Source organism: Diospyros lotus, chromosome 7 (genome assembly GCF_014633365.1).
Source record: "Diospyros lotus cultivar Yz01 chromosome 7, ASM1463336v1, whole genome shotgun sequence".
Lineage (NCBI taxonomy): Eukaryota > Viridiplantae > Streptophyta > Magnoliopsida > Ericales > Ebenaceae > Diospyros > Diospyros lotus.
In genome coordinates this window covers 36,735,970-36,752,600 of record NC_068344.1, presented here as the reverse complement: position 1 = coordinate 36,752,600, position 16,631 = coordinate 36,735,970, and the positions used below count along the sequence as shown (strand labels likewise).

General features: G+C 33.6%; 2 protein-coding genes across 2 annotated transcripts; both read left to right on the top strand.

Moving 5' to 3' along the window:
* The first annotated feature begins 3,547 nt into the window (after window positions 1-3,547).
* Window positions 3,548-10,318, top strand: LOC127806878 (derlin-1). The gene is made up of 7 exons (XM_052344439.1): window positions 3,548-3,817; window positions 5,725-5,860; window positions 7,275-7,348; window positions 7,513-7,606; window positions 9,156-9,284; window positions 9,387-9,547; window positions 9,772-10,318. The coding sequence occupies exons 1-7, from the start codon at window positions 3,801-3,803 to the stop codon at window positions 9,890-9,892; spliced, it is 732 nt and encodes a 243-aa protein (XP_052200399.1). The 5' UTR covers window positions 3,548-3,800; the 3' UTR covers window positions 9,893-10,318.
* Window positions 10,319-13,296: 2,978 nt separating this feature from the next.
* Window positions 13,297-15,229, top strand: LOC127805890 (profilin-1-like). Its single transcript, XM_052342718.1, has 4 exons — window positions 13,297-13,543; window positions 14,276-14,413; window positions 14,771-14,918; window positions 14,994-15,229. The coding sequence occupies exons 1-3, from the start codon at window positions 13,421-13,423 to the stop codon at window positions 14,903-14,905; spliced, it is 396 nt and encodes a 131-aa protein (XP_052198678.1). The 5' UTR covers window positions 13,297-13,420; the 3' UTR covers window positions 14,906-14,918; window positions 14,994-15,229.
* The last annotated feature ends 1,402 nt before the right edge of the window (window positions 15,230-16,631 follow it).

The window sequence follows — 16,631 nt, the reverse complement described above, 5'->3', positions numbered from 1 at the left end:
CGTGGAACTAATTTATCCATTCAAATTGGATATAGATTTATAAATTTATCAAACAAGGTGGGTAAAAAAAAAAAAAAAACCTCCTTACAAATATGAGTTTGAAAGCCAACATTTACATTATCCAATCTATTATTGAGCTTAGTGGTCATCTAGCTTGAAGGTTACAATATTGTGATGCAAGCATGATGAAAGATATAAGAAAAGAAAATAAGTATTAAACAACTCCTAATTTGACATTGTTTTAAGTAAATTTAATTCTTTATTTTATGTAATAATTCAAATATTAATTATTTTGATTACATTCTTAAATATATATTTTTGACTTAATTTAATTCTTATATTTATATATATAAAAGTAAAATAAAATTACAATATACATGTCAGAGTCTGTTCACATCAAAATATATAGTGTTAAATTGACTCAAAAATATAAATTTAATTATGTAATTAAAATATTAAAAAATTTAAATAACTATAGAAAAAAACATGAAAATACAGAATAAAAAATATAAATTTGGTCTAAATAAATTGTGTTTTAGACAAACTCGTTAACTATTAAATAAATTTAATTTTTAGGATATTTGGGCCAAATAATTTGTCAAAAAAATTAAATAGCATTACAAGGTGAATTGAGATGTAATTACTAATAACAATTGTAATTAAGTATTTTGTTTGCTAGTAATAATTGGATAAAAATGATTGTAGTTTCCATAATAATAATAATAATAATATTATAGCTGAAGAAGATCACGTGACGCTGCCTTCGTAAATGCCGAGGGATTGGAATCATAAATGTGCTGGGATTTTGATGTCTCCCAATGATTTGTTTGGTTTATTTTAAATTGAAATAATTGACCAAACGTGACAACAAATTAGATTTAGCTTGATTTTATCCAATTAAATACCTGACTATGAATTTTATAGAATTGTTAAGTTATTTTAATTCTCATCTTACTTAAATAAATTACTTTATTTTTACATTATTGATTTTACTTTTGACCCAAATAAAAAACTACCTTATCTTCAATTACGACGCACGGAGACATTTTGTAGGTGTTATTTTAGCATTTTTGAAATTTGTTTTTGTAATGAAATGCTGAAAAACATTTTCGGTTTTGTAATACCCCGAGAGCCCAGAGAAGTTAGAATATATCGAGGATAGTGTAAGAAAGGAAACAACACCAGCTGGATACCTTTTGGGCTGAATGTTGGCAAAGAACTCTCAAGTTAAGCGTGCTTGACCTGAGGTAATCCAGGGATGGGTGACCCCTGGGAAGTTCGTGTAGGCCCATCAGGGTAAGTTGTTCCAGTCCTTCCTATCGCTCGATGCGGGATGTTACAAATGGTATCAGAGCCGACCCCCGAGCCTTTGAGAGCGATGGTGGGGCAAACCTCAGCAAGGACGCTGAGTCCCCGAGGGGGGTGCGTGTAGGCACTTTAGGCGAATCCCACATCGGCCATGCATCGGGGGGAGATCTGGGATCGGTTGTAAGGTCGCATGACGAGGACGTCATGTGCTTAAGGGGGGGAGAATGTAATACCCCGAGAGCCTAGAGAAGTTAGAATATATCGAGGATAGTGTAAGAAAGGAAACAACACCAGCTGGATACCTTTTGGGCTGAATGTTAGCAAAGAACTCCCAAGTTAAGCGTGCTTGACCTGGGGTAATCTAGGGATGGGTGACCCCCTTGGGAAGTTCGTGTAGGTCCATCAGGATAAGTTGTTCCGGTCTTTCCTATCGCTCGATGCGGGATGTTACAAGTTTGTTTTTGCAATTTTAAAAACGTTTAAGACCATTTCGTAGTATTAAAAAATTATCATAAACGCATTTGAAAATGTGTTTTTGTCCACGAAAATGTTAAACGAACAAAACTCTATCTCTAACTAAGTTATGTCTGATTATTTTTTTAAATTTATTGTTCATTTTTAATTAGTAAATCATGGTTCATGATGATAGAACAACTTATGTTTTTATTTGTTTGAATGCATTATGAAATTTATATTTATTTTTAAATTAAATAACTATTTTTTATATTAAAAATTATTTTTATAAAAATACTTTTATATTTTTTTTATTTACACATTTCCGTTACCTATATTTTTTAAAAATGTTGTTTTCTATTTTCATTTGGTATCATTTTCGTTTCCATGCAACTTAAATTTTTAATATAGAGAATCATTTTATTTGATGACGTGACAATTATTAAGAGTTTTGCTAACAAATGTTAATATGTATTTAATGTAAATTTTATTTTTAGTAATTAAATATTAACCCATGCATGTATTATCAATATTTGGATGTTGAAAATAAATTACATTAAATGTATCTAAACTAATGCAAATGCTACTTAGACATTGAACTTTAATATTTAGGAAGACACTCATATATTAATAAATTGTATTATATATCATATCAATACAAATGTATAATATAATAGTAGAATGTCACCTCAAGTGTCAAAGTTGAGTGCCCTTATTGTGAGTAGTGCTCATCATTTCTCAGGATTTGATTTGTTGCCCGCATCGTATAACAATTATGTTGTTCGACGTTGACGTAACACTGTCACGTCAAGACAATAGCAAAAAAGGTGAGTGAAATGAGGGATAGGGTAATTGAGTCCCACCTCCTCTCATATCGCCCACTCCCTGATTGTTGCACGCACAACATAATTATTGTCTGGCGTGAGTAACGAATCAAATTCGACCGTTTCCCTAAGACAATAGTTAAACTGTAATAAATGTACATAATATTTAGATAAAATGTATTATTTTTAGTTTCAATATAATTTTATTGATCGATGATAAATGCAATATATTTTGCAACATTTCATCAATTACCAAAAACAATGCACATTGACTAAAAAGAAAATGCACCAATCTCGAGAGAAGTTCTCTCGAAAAAAGAGTTCTTTTGATGAGCATCATGAGGAAATTCTCCCGGGGGAACACTGGGAAGTTCTCCTAAAAAGGCAAATCACACACCAAAATACATTCGGTTGAACCATTTTTGTGGAAAAGAATAAGGGAGAACCTTCTCTCTGACACACATCAGCTTTCCCGAATAATGGATCGAGCTCCTCCAAACAACTTCGGCTCTTCTCTCATCCTTTTTCCCGACAACCTCATTCTAGGCCTGGCCTTATTGTGATTGAAATTCCCACACATTATAAATTTTAATTGTTGTATTTAGACAACAACATTATTCAATTATCATAAAAAAAAATTTGTCACTAGAATGACAAGCTAATAATATCTTAAAATTATAAGCCATTTCATGGATATTATTTTTTAACCAATCACATTTACTTTTTGCCCAAAAAATTTATTATAAATTATTATAATTATTAATACTGCGAATATTTTTGGAAATGTAGTAGTATTTTAGCCCACAAAATTAAAATATGGGCTAGGATAGCCCATTCTATTAGATTAATGGGCCCTATTGAGATTTGGGCCCAGCCCACCGACAATAGAAGGGCTCTCATGGATGTTTCCCACGTGCGAACGAAGAGGGCAGGTTGCGCTTACCGGCTGACGCGAATGAAAGCGAAGCTTCTGGTCAGGACTGGATTGAGATTGAGATCTGCTTCAACAAATCAAAATTGAATTGTTTTCTTCTCAATCTCTCCTTCGCTTCGTTTTCCAATTTCAGAAAACAATAAACAAATACAAATTGTACAATCGGTTGTCGTCTTGTTCCTATTGAGTTTTGTCTTTGTGGCTAAGCAATCGAATTTCTCAAATTCACAAGGGAAACTGAATCCTGCGTTTTTGCTGGAAGGAAGGAATAACCTCTCTCAATGTCTTCCCCTGCAGAGTAATTTCTTCCTCTCTCTCTCTCTCTTTTTCTCTCTCTCTCTAAATGCTTGTCTATGTTTACGGTTGTGTATAAGTTGGTTGAACGTTGTTTGTGGTTGGAGTTCGTTAAGACGTGTGATAATTTGGATTGCTGTTGTTTGAGTGTATAAGGTTTAAAGAGTTCTTCCTTCCGTGATCAAATGATTTCAGTGTTCGAACCGTTGTGGCCTTAACGGGGAGTGACCTAGAGCTGAGTGTGATTGCTAGTTGGTTCGTTTTCTGCTTCGTTAGACGGACTAGAAGTCTTTGACCTGCTCGTGCTATTCGGATTTTGAGTTATAGGATGTTTTATTAGGGTTTTTCCTGTGTTTCAGATCGCATCTTACAAATAGCAGAAAGGTGGGTAATTAGGTAAAATTGTGTAAATGCTTGGAAGTAGGAAAGGATAATGTTAGAGAACGAGGCGAAAATTTCAAAGAGCTGTAAATATTGGCCTATGTTTCGGTTGGATATGGCTGAGGCAAATGAAATGTCTGTCCCCTCTTATTTAGCTGTATTTAGGAAAATGGATGGTTATTTGTCAAAAAACAAAGGTTGCTACCATAAAAAGTGAATGTATATTAACTACATAGCATGAGATGAAAGCACAAGATAGGAGAGGAATTATGCTTTGACGCAGTGGTTTTGTTTTCTTTTCCTGTAAAACTGGTCGGGGGTGAAGGTAAAACTGTGATGGAACTTGTCCTTTATTTCCAACTAATTAAACACAACAGATGTCATTTATGAAAGACAGAATTAGCAAAGCAAGATAAAGTGATAATATACACATAGGTGATAGAATTATCTTCTGTTGGATGAAATTTCTGTAATTTCCTTGGTAGCTAACATAATTAATTTTCAACTGTAAATGGAATAAGGAGCCATGTAGCTTTTAAGTAATCTCACATTGTTGGGACTAACGTTTATAATTGTTGTTGTAGATTTTAGTTAATCATTGTTTTTATATATCTAGCCTATTCATGATTACGGCACATTTACATAACCCTTGAGTATGAGTAATACAGTTGGGAGAGATCTATCAAAAATGTAAATTAATAAATACAATTGGACAGCTTACTGAAGGATGATTAGATGACCATGAGGCAACTGTAATAGTGGATAAAGGTATGATGTGCAAATGGTACCAATTGGCAAAGTTGCAACTTAAGACTTTACAGTTGCCCATCATTTCATTCAACAATCCATCTTCAGTATAAAGAATTGGTGTTTCATGGCATTTACAAAGTGATTTACTCTTGTAACTGCAAATGTTAGGATGTTTTGGCAAGCAGCTAGAATTTTATAAAAAGAAGAAGAAGAAGAATTTACAAAGTGATTTAGTCTTGTAACTGCATTTTAGAACTGTATTGTTAAACTAACAATACTGCTTTAGGAGTAGCTGTTTGTTAGGGAATGAATCAAGTGATTAAAAAACTGGAACAAAACCGCATGCACACACAATACAAAATTTACGAGGTTTGGCAAAGAATGCCTATGTCCATGGCCGCACCAAGTGTTTTTCGCTATTTAAAAATGTTTCAAATAGAACTCCTAATATGAACAGGATTTCTAATCTGTTTAGGTTTCAGGGGCTCCACCCCTGAGTCCCCACAAAGGGTGTTGCCCCCTTGACCCCTGCCTGCTAACCAGGCAACTGGACCCCCATGCCAGCTCTGTGTGGGTGTCATAAATTGAATCAGTCTCCATATCTCCAACACTGCTACTCCTGTGTTATTGATTCATTTTGTGTACTTATGGATTGCAGGAATTTTTAAATAATGGGTTGTCTAAAACACTACTTATATCAATTCTATTTTTTATTACAATTGCCTTTGCTTCCTTAATTCATCGTAACCATTCCCCGCCTTTATTATTTTCATTTTGCAGATTCTACAATTCACTTCCACCTGTAAGCAAGGCTTATGGGACCCTATGCGTGCTCTTCACTACTGCATTCCAATTTGGATTGTATCATCCTGCATATATTGCATTGATATATGAGCGAATATTCTCACGATTCGAGGTATGTACTTTATCTGAAATATATTAGTTTTTGATCAAATACCATTAGATGAAGTATCCGTCTTGATGATTGTTATCCAAGAAAGTTCTGTTTTTAGGATTCTACACTTCAAACCTTGGCAGTTCTAATCTGGATATGAAAATTTCAAAGCATGTTCTTGTTTGACATTATCTCATTGCCATTTTGAACTTCATTTTTCAAGGAGGGCAAGTATGATTGTCACTTCTTTTTTCATTGAAATGGTAACCAGCTTGTCATTTAAGGGGTGCTGCTAAAAATGAACCTAACCTGACAATCTATTATTAGTTCATCCAGTTTGTATGTTTTTATCATATGTGAAAGGAATTGGCCATGATTCTGCATTAAAAAATGCTTGTCCTTGTAATTATCAATTCTAAAACAAATTACCCAGTCCCCCATCCTTGGTTATGTCCATAATTAGTTGCTAACTTCGGGCGGCTATTTGGTATGAAATTTGTGGATCTGTGCATTCAGTCTAGAATAGTTCAGGTCTGGGTTGTGAGGCCCCAGTCCCAACCTAAATAAACCATTTGAGGCCTACACCCAAATGCGTCTACTCACTTGATAATGAACCTTTTGGCCTAATAGCTTACTGTGATTGATTCTAGTCTTGAGTGTTTGTTTACATCAGGAAGCAAATTAAGCTCAATAAATTAAAACCTCTGAAGAAATTGCTCGGTTATCATAAAAAAAAATTTGTCAGATAATGTTTGTTGGTTTAAGGTCTATCGATTTCCCGATTAATATATATATATATATATATATATTATATAAGCAAACATCATGTTTTGGTTTTATGAACCCTTATCACTAAAGTCCTTTTCTAAAATATTCTTTATGTATCTTGCTTAAAAAAACAAAAATTAAACATATTGACAAGATTTGAACTCATGACCTCAGAATAATAACTACTTTCTCTAACAACTTTACCACTGCACCGAGACTCATTTTATTTAAAGTTTTGCCTAAAAGATTAAAAAGTGAAACTGCAATTGTCAAATGTCACTCAATAAACTGTCATGTAAATTTTTTTATTTTTCTTGCACGTGCGTAGCATGGGCCACCTCTCTAGTATATATATGTGGACCATCCCTAGGCATTTGAGTAGTAGACCCCCATTTCTCCTACCATGTTGTCAATAGATGTATTTACTGAGCTCTTACTAGTTTGTGGCAGTTGAAAAATTGTTTTTGTAGGAAAGGGCTACATAGTCTCTCCCACATGCATACACTCAAATGTATGTGCAAGCTATGCACAAACTGAAAATGGGATACAGATTTTTGGTATCACTAGAAGTTTTAATTGTTGACTGCCAAGCTCAATCCAATTACCAAAATGCTCATTTTCTTTCAGTTACTAGAACTTTTCAGTGACTTAAATATATCATTTCCAGGTTTGGAGGCTGATTACCAACTTCTTTTTCCTTGGCAAGTTCTCTATTAATTTTGGGATTCGCCTTCTAATGATGTAAGCTCTATATAATTCAACCAGTGCTTGAAATGTTTATTTTTAATAATAATGATGCATGCTTTGCTCGTACTCAAACGCCATCATATCAATGATGGGCTGCAAACAGTTGACAAAGCTTGGGAAGTGCTAACACTTGCAGTTATGGCTTCTTGATGTTACAGAGCAAGATATGGAGTCCAACTGGAGAATGGACCATTTCAGAGGCGTACAGCAGATTTCCTGTGGATGATGATATTTGGAGCTTTCACATTGTTGGTGTGTGGCATTATAATTTTCTCTTCATTTACTTTAGTGATATTGTTATTTCACTTGACCTTTTCTTCTGTTTATTTTTTCCTCTTCCATCTTTTGAGTGATTGATGTCATTGGTTGGTTCATTACTTAATGGTAAGTTTGATTCATGGGATGACAGAGGATCCCAGGAATCAAGAGGATCCGAAGAATGTCATGCCCTGTCTTATTCAATGTGTGGTTTTGCATCTGATCTCCAAGCAAACAAATCCTAGATTCACAAATTCTTACTGATACACAGGACCCCATTTTCCACAAGTGGCAGCGGTGCAATAAAATATGGAACAATAGGGGATGTGGTTTAAAGGAATATAATGTCCTAAAGGCTCTTAATCAATATTTTCAATATATGTAATACAATTGTATTATTACATAATAAATTATATTTTAGCGAACTGTAATTTTAATATTCTTTTATGTCCTAATCATGCTTGTGGTTACACAATTGGATATTTTAATATTATAGTAAAATAATTTTATACCATAATGTCAGGACTTTGCTCAATCTTTAATAATTTGCTCAGGAAATATGATAATTTTTTACCTAGGTTTTTTTTACTAATTTTGGTGAAAATGTTATCATTTCTTACCTTATCCCAGTCAAGATGTATGTAAATGAATAAGAGGTAAGGGTGGTCAGATTATTATAATCACGTAGGAGCTAGATTAAGAGGACTTGCTCCTGGAATTGACAGTGTCTTGGATTACTTGTTGGATTCTAATCTTGCTTTTATCCCATCTTGCTGATCAAACTTAGACTTGAAATATCTGCTTATGAATTAACAAAAGAAGAAAAAAGAAATGTCTGCTTATGTCTGCTCTCTGAATTTCATTTTTTTTAGTATTGTCATGATCTAGTTCCATAATTGTGCTACTAGAGATCTTAGCTATATTGGCCTAAGGAACCCAAATGTTAAACTTTAGCTAGCTCCTTGGGTAAGGGCATGCATTGTTACAAGTGGTATCAATGTCAATTCAGAACTACCATCATGTGCGTGGGTCAAGAGAGAGTGTTTAAGACAGACCTGTGTCAGATTTTTAAGATGTAAGGATTTATAAGATAACTAGGATTTTGGGGCTTGAAGGAGAGTTTGTCATAACTCAGTCCCACATTAATAGTTTATTGAGGAGGTCTTTAAGTAATTTTATTTGGTCAAAAGAGTCCAAGAGGTAACTTCAGTTTGGAATTTCGGTGACAGCTCTTGGTGTCACAGGTACAACTGTTGTTTTGTCTACTTGTTCACACCCACCCCATCTCATTTGGGTCACATGTGAAGGAGGTAAAAGGAGTAAGCGTCACATGACCTGGGGACATTCAAGAGTGAATTAATCCACCTTGAAAAGTTTGTAGTGCTTCTACCTCCATTCCCTTCCATTTCTTCCTCTGTTAAGATCTCTTGTTTGCATTATTAGCCTTGAAATTGTCTGCTCCCTACTTCTCTTCTATTTTGTTTTATTATCAGTGATCTTTTTCCTTTTTTGTTCACCTTCTGTGTTCATTGGCATATTTTAGGTATTGTCTGCCATCCCCTGGTTCTGGTCCCCATTTTTAGGTGTGTCACTGGTCTTCATGCTTCTTTATGTCTGGAGCAGGGAATTTCCAACTGCTAACATCAACATTTATGGTCTCGTGACACTTAAGGTATACTGGTTCTGTATAAATTGTTTGTAAAGAAATCATTTACCTTTCTCTCTCTCTCTCTCTCTCAAATTGTTGACATGCCACGTTGACTTTAACTCGCAGGCATTTTATTTACCTTGGGCCATGCTTGTTTTGGATGTGATTTTTGGTTCTGAACTGGCACCAGATCTATTGGGTATCATTGCTGGGCATCTGTATTACTTCCTGACTGTGTTGCATCCACTTTCTACTGGGAAAAACATACTGAAGACTCCCATGTGGGTGTATCCTTTTGCTCTCCCTCTCTCTCTCTCTCTGGGATGATGTTATGAATCTTTGAATACATTTAATCATTATATGCTTCGGTTTTGCATTTTTTTTTTTCTGATAATTTGTTTCTCTTTTGGGAGGGGGGAGGGGCTGTGGTTAACCAGCCATATATCATCTGTTATTGGTGACTCAACACTGGAAGAGTGTTATTGTTGCAAATTTCCTCAACTTTGCATAGACATAAACTGGTTGCTAGGTGGGGAGTGGGAGCTCCAACACCTGCTCGCACCCAGCCTGGCCAGCCAGACCAGACTCCTGGTGTGGCCTTCAGAGGGAGGTCGTATCGAGTTGGTGGATGATGCATGGTTGCTTTCTCATCCTTTGCACGATCAGAACATTCTATGTCGGATCATTTTTCGTTTTTCTGGCGACATTCCTGAAGGAGGCCACTAACATGACTCAATTTGTTGAGTGACAGTGGAAAAGATCTCAATTAATGGGTACTCAGTAGTAGTAGGTTGCGGCACAAGGGTTTTTTCTTTGTTCTAGAGGCATCTTGAGAATGTTCACAAGTGTAGATCATGAACTTGAATCATAGCTTGTCAGTGTGCTCCTCTTTAACTTTTATACTGTGAATTGAGTAGTTAAGATGGGTGAGTGAGAAATGTAGGACCATCCCTTTACATGAGTAGAGCTGCTCCATCTGGTAACAATTGGGTATGTTTCTCTTGTGCTTGAGGATGCCAATTTTTCTTCAAAAAAATATGCACTTTGGGTTTTTTCAATGTTTGCCAAGATATGCTATTTCGGTGCTTCAGAGTTCAATCATGAATGATTTTGCTGAAGCCATATTGCCCCTACAGGGTTATACTTAGGGGGGGCAAACTACATGGTCATCCAAGGAGAGCCCTGGAGCTGTCATCCAAGGAAAGAAGGTGGTATATATATATGCATCAATGCACTTTAATTCCCTTTTATTTACCACAAGCTCTTGAATCATTTAAATGAGTGAGTCTGCTTAATTCAGCAGGCCCTTCATCCAAGCACATTTCTATAGTCGTCGCTTTTAGCATTTTATGTGATTGTAAGACCTTTTTGAGGTTAAAAAGGAAATTTTATTATATGACATGAAATGTTAGATTGTAAGATATCAACATGCGTAAAATATAACTGTAATTAGGTTTGAAGATGTCACAGTGAATGGGTGGCCATAATCCACAAAATTAGAGATGGTTTTATGTAATGAGGTTGGAGTAACACTTATTTATTTAAGGTAGCTAAAGAAGTGCTCCAATGGAATAACCATGAAACAACATTTATATATAATTGCAAAATGTTCATTTTTTACTGTTCAACTACTCCAATTATGCTTTAACTCCAACCTGAATTACTTTGTATTTATATTTTTGAGTCAATTTAAATTTTATATTTTTGATGTGTAAAAAAAAAAATTAAATTGACTCATTTTATTTTATTTTTCTTTTATATATCGAAATATAAGTATTAAATTATCTTAAAAATACAAGTATAATAATGTAATTTAAACAAAAAAAAATTAAATTGTCATAAAAAAAAATCAAAGTGTAGAAGTTAAATTGATTCGAAAATATAAATTTAGTAGTGTAATTGAAATGATGAAAAATTCGCGTGATTATATAAAAAAAAATATGAAAATACAAAAATATAAATATAAATTTAGCCTAATTTAATATATTAATACACGGATTTTATTTTTATGTGTTCAAGTAATATTTTTATTTAAAAAAAAAAAGGACTGAAAGGGACAACCTCAATTGATTGAAAAAAAGGACAACTCAACCGCCACTTTAAACATAGGATGGTGGGCCAGAATGGGATGTTGGGCGCAGATGAAGCCCAAATAAAGCTCATTTGATTACACGTATGGGCTGGCATCTCAACTTTTTTCCAGATTCGGGCCCAAAAACTATTTTCATGGGCCCGAATGATAGAGGCAAATCAAGCCCCACCCACTCCTTGTTTGTGCCAACAATATGGAAAAGGACAGCAACACTTGTGGTGGTGGCGGCCTCGCCAACTTTGCATGGCCCCATCTTCATGCTATTATTAAAACAGCCATCTTTTAGAGCACATAATTGAACATCAAATATTCATATTTTTGTAATTATAATCTATTTTAATAGGCTTTTACTTAATTTATGTGAATATTTTTTTGCCCAAAATTCTATTTCATAATATTAGCCATTGGGTATTACTGAATTTGGAAATTAAGCTTTTGGGTTTAATGACCTAATTTAAAATCTTTTCATTTTGTTTTATAGTTTGCGAACATGAAGAAAAAGATGTCTCTAGAGGTTTGTTTTTTGTAAATGTTGTATTTATTTATAGTCTTTCTCTTATGTTCTTGTAAATAAATTGTTCAAAACTCAAGTATATGATCGAATCTTTGTGATAAAGACTTTACACTTGAAATTGACTGTCTTTATGCGGTCTCCATTGCTCATGCTATTGATTTCAAGAGAAAAAATAAATCTCAGATGTGAAGCTTTATTTCACTGTGTAAATCGAGAATCAAACTCACGACTCATCGATACGAATCGAACATATCACTTACTGATCTACCCGAGGCAATAATGACTTGCGCTTAAGTAATAGATGGTAGGTAGTGTCCTCGATAAGTTTGAGATCTTGAATTTAAATTTTTAAACATTTGTTGCCTTCCACTTGTCTCTCTCTCCAGTGTTGTGTTATAATTTTATTTATTAAAAATTATTAAAATAACAATTATATTTCTAAATATACATTAAATAAATATATTAAATATGCACCATAACATTTTAAACTTTAAAGGGCTAACGATGAAATTATTCAATTCTTTTTGCAAACTTGAGAATTTCCAATTTTATTTTATTTTTTTATTTTTGATAATTAAATTTAAATTAGTTTAATTAGGTACAATTTTATTCAACAAGATAACGTTTGTTAAAATGAGTAAAATAAAATTGTATCAAGATAAACTTAGAATGTTATTCAAATCAAGATATGGAAGGATCAAAATAAGAATAAAAAGCATTTCAAAATTTTTATCAAATTATTTGTTAAATTTTTTGAAATGCACTGGAGAATGTATGTGTCATTTTTTCTTATTTGTAAGATTCAAGATATACTTATCTAAATAGTAGGAGATATAAGCATATCTGAAAAATAGCATATAAGAAGTCACATGATTTTTTTTTTCAATGGTCGATACATAAGTTTAATAAACATATTGGAAATGATTAAAATTTGGAATACTTTTCATATCTTATCCTTTTTGTTTTATATCTTGATTAAGAAACACTACTCAAGTAAAATTGATTAAAGGGAGCCACATATACAAATAAGTAAAAATAAATAAATAACTTGTTATGGTGTTTTTTTTTTTTTTTTATAAGTTATATGTTTTTATTTATTCGTGTGAATCTCATAAATATTATTATTATATAACATCTAGCATGTCAAGTCAGTACGAAGACAATTCCTCTAAATTGATTTTATATATTAGATAAAATTGGATTCAATTAAATTAATTTAAAAAATTAAATAAAATTATAAATTCACGAAAAATAAATTGAATTATTTCCTTTATTAGCCCAACTTTAAACGGGAAACTACACCCCGCGCTTCATCTAAAGAGGGTGAAAGTTAACGGAAAAAGTAACCGTATAATTTGCGCGCCCATACAGAAGCCATTGTGACGCTCTGACAAGAGGCTATAAATACGAGTTTTCGTTGCTTCAAAGCTATCCATCGTCGCTCTATATCTGAGGGAGAGCTGCTGAACGGAGAGTAAACAGGGGTCGCCGGAAGCAAGGGAATCCGACGCCAAGTAGATCGGCCGGCAGGCAGCGAAGAAGAAGAAGAAGAAGATGTCGTGGCAGACATACGTCGACGAACACCTCATGTGTGAGATCGAGGGCATCCGCCTCTCCTCCGCCGCCATCGTCGGTCACGACGCCACCGTCTGGTCTCAGAGCTCCTCCTTCCCTCCGGTCCTTTTTCTTCCTTTACCTTTCCTTTTTTGCTGTTCTTCTTCTCTTCTCTACTTGTGTTTCGAAACAGTGGAATCGTGTTTTTTTCTCGCTTCTAGAGTTTAAATCGTGTGATTGGACTGACACTGGATTGGGGATCTAATGGAACTTTACGGTGCAATTCGTGTATCAAACTGGTGTATTTAATCCTGTTTCAACTTGTACTTGCTATTCTTGCAGTGGTACAGGTGGATTGGAATTAGTCGTTAAATTTGGCGTGGTTTCCTCTATAGTCTTGATGATTGAGACTTTACTAAAGAAAGAAGAGGGATCAAATAACGGTTCTAAAGTCTGATTGAGAATTGTGATTTGTGTTGCTTTTTGGTTTGGGATTTTGAATTTGTTCGGTAGCCTTGATGATTGTTCTTCAGATTAACAGATTTAGATGCAAAAATTGTTCCGAGTAAATTGATGTTCTCTTTATCTTACAGATGCAGTTGTATATAACAGAGCCCTTCTGTTTCTTCTGGTTCTTGAACAGAATCAGAGAATAAAAGAAAATGCCGATAATTCAAAACCGTTTGTTAATTATAATTTGATTTTCCTTTTTATCTTTTGTTCCCATCAGTGAACCATTTCTCTGTAGAATGATATTGACTAGCATTCAAAGTTTGGGAGCATCTTTTCTGGATCAAACAAGTGACTAGTATTCAAATTTGAATTCTTTTTTCTGGATGTGGATGTATCCTGCAGTTGAAGCCTGAAGAAATTACTGCAATTATGAATGATTTTGCTGAGCCAGGCTCTCTTGCTCCAACCGGTTTGTACCTTGGGGGAGCGAAATACATGGTGATCCAAGGCGAACCTGGGGCTGTCATTCGGGGAAAGAAGGTGATGAACTCACTCTGCTTTTACTCTCATACAGACTGTGCCCAATTTTTGTACATGCAGGTAGTAAATGTGATTGTATGAGTCTTTTTCATAGTTGAATATTTATGGTGACACATACTGGTCTTATTAGAGTTTATCTTCATCTTTGGAAAGCCCGTACCAAATTAGAACATATGTGTCCAATCTGCATCTGTCATGGATTCATGTGTCTGCTCATGTCTCAACAAATAGCTTATTGCTGATTGTTGTTGTCTGCTAATACTTGATCAGCCATATAACATTTAGATGGCCAACCCATATACTGGGATAGAAGGTAGAGATACGATGTTGTAAGCTGACCTTTTCATATGATTTCAGGGACCTGCTGGTGTTACTGTTAAAAAGACCAACCAATCATTGGTAATTGGGCTCTATGATGAGCCCATGACACCAGGCCAATGCAACATGGTTGTTGAAAGGCTTGGTGATTATCTCATCGACCAGGGTCTCTAATCACTTCTGTCAGGTAAATAATTCTCTCTATCTTCTTTAATAACGCTTGGTTCTAAATTCTAATCACCTCTTATTGAAATGCTTGCAGTCAAATAATGAGTATACTATTACATGAGGTTGTGAAACAAACACTATTTGGGGCTTGAGAAGTGCTGGATGTGATCATCTGAGTCAAAAGTTTGTGTCTATTTTTTCCTTTGCTCTGTTCTTGTAAACGTTTACTATGATTTCCAAGTGAGGCAAGTATTTGCTTTGGAGTGCTTGTACTTTAATAAACTTCCAATTTAATTGAAGCACCTCATAAATATAATGCGGTTTGAATAATCATCAGTTCTCTTTTTGGGAATGGATTTGTTTTAAGGGATGGCTTGGATGGTAGAGTCTTTCTGTTTCAATCATTTTACCTTGCTCTCAAGTCAATTGAGAATTGAAAGTTTTAACTCTACTCAGATAAATTAAAGTGTTCATTTGAGATATGTTGAATTGAACTAACCTTAGATTAAATTGGACTGAAATTATAATTTCGAAGAATCTCAAATCAAAAATCGAACCAATTAAGATTGTGATCAGATCAGATTAAATCAGGCCAATTCTAATCAATCCTAAATATTTCCTTTTTCTTATTCTTAATATAATTTTTTTTTAAATTTACATATATGTGTATTTTTTATATATATTATTGAAACAAAAATTTCATAAAAAAAATCTAAACAAGAATCAACTCATTTATACTTTAATAATATATTATATTATTATTTATTATTAATAAATAATATTATTTATTTTTAACAAATTTTTTACGAGAAAGATTTCATGAACACCTAACAGTTTCTGTTCGCTCTAAGAGTGTTTATGGGTTGGAGTTACTTTCTGAGTTTTGTATAAATTCAAAACATCTAAAGCAAATCGTAATAATTAAGTTAAAAGAACTTGCAAATAAAATTGAATCAATCCAACCCTATTAAATTCGGCTTGCATCATCTTATAATTCAAAAAATTTGTCACACCAAAATGTTACAATCTACAAAATTTGTGACAAACTCCGGAAATGAAAGCAAGGACAAACAAATTAAAAGAACATAAAAGCATATTAATAAAGAATAAAATTCTGATACCACTTATGCCAATCATTTCAAATTTTAAGTTGGGCCTAAATTGTCTAACCCAATCTTGACCTTTAATGGCCATATTGACGTCTTAACTCAATGTCAAGGCAAGCTTTTAAAATCTTTAAATTCCCTAGTGTGACATTAAAAGATAAAAATCAAATATGATTGATAAAAATAGAATTTATAATTATAAATGTTAATAGAAATTAATTATATTTTCTAGCTTTGATTTTACTTCATAGCAAAGCTCTGATTTCAACTTGTGCTGTACAGCCAAAATATTTCAACTTGTGCTGTACAGCCAAAATTACATAATAGTACTTTTTTCCTGCCAATAAAAAAAATTCTACAATCCGAAGAGAGGCTTAAAATAGCCAACCCTTCAGAATGGCATAATTAGTCTGTCGCACCTATTTGAGAGTTTAAAATATCACAAAATGTTGATTTGATTCTATTTTTGTGAAAGATTATACATTAATTTTGTTTATCTGAAAGACAAAATCTCAAGTTTCAGCCTGAGACTGAATTGTCCGTTCACCTAAACCAAACAAACTATAAATTCACATCACATTTACGTTCACAAAAAAGTAACGGCAAAACAGCAGGTTGAAGGGCAA